At 42.8% G+C, this 4,581-nt stretch overlaps 1 protein-coding gene across 1 annotated transcript in view; it reads right to left on the reverse strand.

Annotated features, from left to right (window-relative positions):
* Positions 1-4,555, reverse strand: part of GALNT9 (polypeptide N-acetylgalactosaminyltransferase 9) — a 154,976-nt gene extending 150,421 nt beyond the window's left edge. Inside the window, exon 1 of the mRNA XM_009335287.1 lies at positions 4,315-4,555. Coding sequence (XP_009333562.1) covers positions 4,315-4,555 — 241 coding nt within the window. The remainder of the gene's footprint in view (positions 1-4,314) is intronic.
* Between the last annotated feature and the right edge of the window lie 26 nt (positions 4,556-4,581).

Below are 4,581 nucleotides of genomic sequence, written 5' to 3' on the forward strand. Positions count from 1 at the left end.
GCCATGCTCAGCATATGAAGCTGGGGGAAGAAGAAGGAAGGGGGGGACGTTCAGAGCGATGGCGTTTGTCTTCCCAAGTCACCGTTAGGCGTGATGGAGCCCTGCTTTCCTGGGGATGGCTGAACAACTGCCTGCCCATGGGGAGGAGTGAAGGAATTCCTTGTTTTGCTTTGCTTGCGTGTGTCGCTTTTGCTTTACATATTAAATTGTCTTTATCACAACCCACGAGTTTTCTCACTTTTACCCTTCCGATTCTCTCCCCCAACCCATGGTGGGGGGAGTGAGCGAGCGGCTGGGTGGGGCTTAGTTGCCGGCTGGGGTTAAACCACAACAATTGTCCACTGTGTTTCCCCGGCCTCCCCCATGAAATGCATATGCAATATAAAACCCATTTATCATACTGGAAATTGCTATTGTATTTAATCTTCCCAAAGAGAGCAAAATCAAAGTATGATGTGTAAAGAATGATAATCTGCCAAATTCAAGGGAATACTCCAAACTTATCCCTCCACGTCTGCAATAGAACAGGTCAAAGAGGTCTAATGTAGAAGACATGGGTAGGAAGACACGATGTGAGCATACATAATGAGAAGATGAAAACTCTCTTAATCTTTGCAGATTGAATGAAATCTAATTACATGCGGTATTGATTGTTGTGTATTACTGGAAAGAGACAGTGAAAAGGGAAACAGGCAATTTTTACACTGAAATTGTAGTCTGACCCTTCAGTTGCTTTTGGCATGAAAGGTTATGCTCTAGTCGGGGCATCAAAAATTCTTTCTCCTCTATGGTAAATCATTAGCAACAGACTCAGATGCAAAACTGATTCTGGGAAAAATTCAGTCAATTAAACCTTTTTTATTTTTTCCCCTTTACAAAAAATAGAGGCAAAGGAAGAAAATACCAAGGTGTTACCATTATGCCATTTCATAGATTGCTACTAAGTCTATCTGGCATTAGTAATGTGTTGACTGACAATAAATCATATTTGTCAATAGAAATATCATAGTAAAAATGTAAAAATATATAGACTGATGAACTAGATCTAGAATAACTCAGTTTTTCAAAATAAACTTTATACCCAAAGTCAAATATTAAGAGATAATATAAAGTTTCACAAAGGAAATTCCACAGACACGTTTCATTGCTTTCCTTTCCCTTTGCACGCTCCATCCATTTACTTCCACCAAAACCAGCAGCAACTGAGCGTAAAGAAAGCTTTCAAAAATACTATTTTTCGAAGTTGATAGAAAACCAAAGCACGAGCCAACTGAAAACTATTGTTTGGGTGTATGTCTGCAGGACTCTGCAGGGAATCACAGCAGTTCTCATTCATTCTATTCTGAAAATTCTTGTTCTGCCAAAGATAACTGCAAGGACCAGCTTTCTGTTGACTTTCCTGCATGGTCCCCTGCGTTGTGCACACACCTCCACAGGCGCTGTACGCACGGTTTTTATTCAGACTGAAAAGTTAATGAGTTCTCTAGCGATCAGTTTTAGGTTGCCTCTTGATACACTCGTAACATTACTGCTTGTGTTTATTTTTCCTTGCAGAAGGTATACTTTCAAACAAAATTTATTTGATTACATGAAAACAAATAAGTGTGACAAACAAAATTCTGTACGGCTGCAGCTGCAGGGCTGGTCTCTCACAGAAGTGTCTTTCTATTACACTGGATCTTAACAGAGTCCCTAGAAAATCCAGGTAAGGTCTTACCAGTTTAGGACCACTCTGAATAGAAAAGAAAAATGAAATAAAAGAATACTGAGACTTTATTACCAAAAAATATAAGATACTTAATAGGTGGCTCTAAATTTGCTGATCTCAAAACAGAAAGAACCAAGAGTAGGAAATTGAAATACTGAGCTGGACAGACCTACTGTAACAGCAACATTGAGCTGGACTCAAACTCCTGGTGCTTGCAGGAGTTCTGGGTATGCAAGGAATTCTCATTCCTTATGAATAAAATCTGTCTACACGCGTCTGTCTCTCCCTATAAAAGTGACTTTGACCCACCTCATTAAAAAGTAACTTCCAAGAAGGCCTCAGATAGCTCTCTAACCTTGTGGTAAAGCAGTATACAGGATAACGTCTGAGAAACCTTGCTCGGCACTAGGATGAAACTGCACAGCTCCAGAGCAGCGTGTAATACCAGTCTTTCCATGAGACGTGGTAGACCGTTGTCACAGACAGGCTCCCTTGAATCTCAGTGCTGCCAGAGCAGCGTTATGCCCATTAATGGCATAAGTAACGAGTCATATTAAAAACGGAATACCAGTGAGTTAAACCCAAACATAGACGCTTGATCCTGATTTCACTTACAGCGATGCAACTCTGATGATTTCAGCAGAGCACCTCCTAATTTTTTAGGACTTTTTGGTTTTGTTGCCACAGGATGGGTAAAAAAAAAAAAAAAAAAAAAAGAAGAAAGTGACAAAGTATCTTTTCACAATGATGAAGAAATAATTAATCGGTGTAAATAATACCACTGTACCACCGTGTAATAAAAAACCCAACCATGTCAGAGGGACACTGAAGGGGAATGAATGGGAAATTTGAACAGCTCAGCTTGAAAAACTTGCCGCGTTTTCCTGTGTAAGAACTTTCAAGAAGAAACCGCCTAGAGTGTTTATCGTGACCTGAAGGAGCAACGTAACATTTCAATTCAAGTAATTTCACTGTGAATTTCCATACCAAACAAACCAAATTAAAGAAGAAGAAGAAAAAAGTCCCCAAAATAGAGGCATACTTTACAGAGGGTTTCCTGTTCACCGTGAAGGCACAGTCATTACGCGCAACAGTGCCTGCCCAGTACATTAAGGACTCCTGCTGATTCCCCAGGGGATGCTACGCTGAGATGAACCCAGAGCAGGTAAAATCCTACCCAAAGTCTCACCTACGAACAACACCAAGAACAAAGCAATTTGGGCCAAAAAACCCATTCAGTTGAGCTACGATGGATATAGCCCGGGGACTAATCTAATTTAGTTTGGGAACTCTATGACTTTGTTGAATTTGGGAGGAGGATTTCCCTCTTAATCCTACATTCTTCAAAACTGCTCCAAAATACGGTTAGGAAACACAGCTGTTGACACTTTCCCTCTAATTCATGACTGTGTATGTTTGTGACTGACACCCACACTCCACATTCCCCTTCTCTCTTCCCCCTTTTACACAGATGAGTGCGTAAGGGGACGCCTGCTCTGTAACACTTGCTGGCATAGACTGCATATTACCCTAACAGTCTAACCTACTTAGATTTATACGCTCATTCAGAAAGCAGTAATAGGAAATATACTTTATCCTAACCCTCCTATTTGTCTACGTTTTGAGACTACAGTAGCCTTTGTTAAATCAATGTTATGAGTAAGATTTTCACAAGCAGCCTAGAAGCACATTTGGTATACTTAAACATATTTACACTGGGAGTTTTATTTGGTGCTAGACACTAAATGTTACATTTATACTATAATTTCATGTAAAAGTTCATTCCTTCAGCCTCTTCTTGTCCAAAGCACTGACGTATTTAATCACATATTTATTTCTTTGGTGTTCCACGTTTAGAACTTTACAAATCTATGCAAATACAAAAGCACTTGTTTTGAAGAATTAGTTTCTATATGAAACGTTAGTTGCCCTACAACAACTTTTATGGCTCAGCCTGTTCTAAGTACCACGGAAGGGTTCTTTGCTTACCTACCAAGATTTTTCAAGGCTGGTGAATTAGAACAGAATGTCATAAAAAGAAGTGATGGACGCTTCCCCTCCCCACCAAAGATAATATCACATTTAAGTGGCAAAGTAATTAAGGAAAGATACGGGTGCTATGTTTAAATAGCCCGTTAAAAGTACACAGCGTAAGAGCTCAGCAGAATGTTTTTAAACTAGTTCTGAGACCAAGTACGTGACTTCCAGCTATAACCTAACGGTGTATTTGCTACACAAACACCTACCTATGCAGAGTTAATACACCCAGGCAAACCAGAAAACCTGGTACAGCTCGTAGGGTCTTCCACCAATCCTTAAACCCATGAACTCTGCAGCCTCCTTAACTTTGTGTCTACCGAGGAAGTCCTGACTTTTGGACCGAGAGTTGGCGGGGAGGGAGGGCTCAGCAATTCCCTCCAGCAAAACCCTGCAGCCACCTCTGTCCCTTCATTTTCAGCACTTCAGCAGCGGGGTCAGCGCGTACGGTGCCCGGGCTTCCCTCCCCAGCGGGCGGGCACGTCGGGTGCTCTTCCCCAATCTGCAGCACCCTCCCGGTTCACGGGGCACACGGGACCGGTGCTGCATCCCCTCCCAGCCCTCCGTACCATTTAGCTGGTTGTAGACCACTTCCTCCAGGTGGTCCAGGCGCTGCAGGATGGACTCCCTGTCAGCCAGGCTGCCCACCTTGGCGCCACGGCTCCTGGCCCGGCGGTCCGCGCTCCGGACGATCTGCACCAGCTCCTGGGAGCGGTCCTGGATCCTGCAGTAGACGGAGAAGAGGATGATGCCCACGAAGACCAAGATGTTCACCGTCAACAAAGTTTTGATTTTCCGTGCCACCGCCATGGGAGCCGCCGGCGCGGTGGCGGGGG

Source organism: Pygoscelis adeliae, unplaced genomic scaffold (assembly GCF_000699105.1).
Source record: "Pygoscelis adeliae isolate BGI_AS28 unplaced genomic scaffold, ASM69910v1 Scaffold410, whole genome shotgun sequence".
Taxonomy (NCBI): Eukaryota; Metazoa; Chordata; class Aves; order Sphenisciformes; family Spheniscidae; genus Pygoscelis; species Pygoscelis adeliae.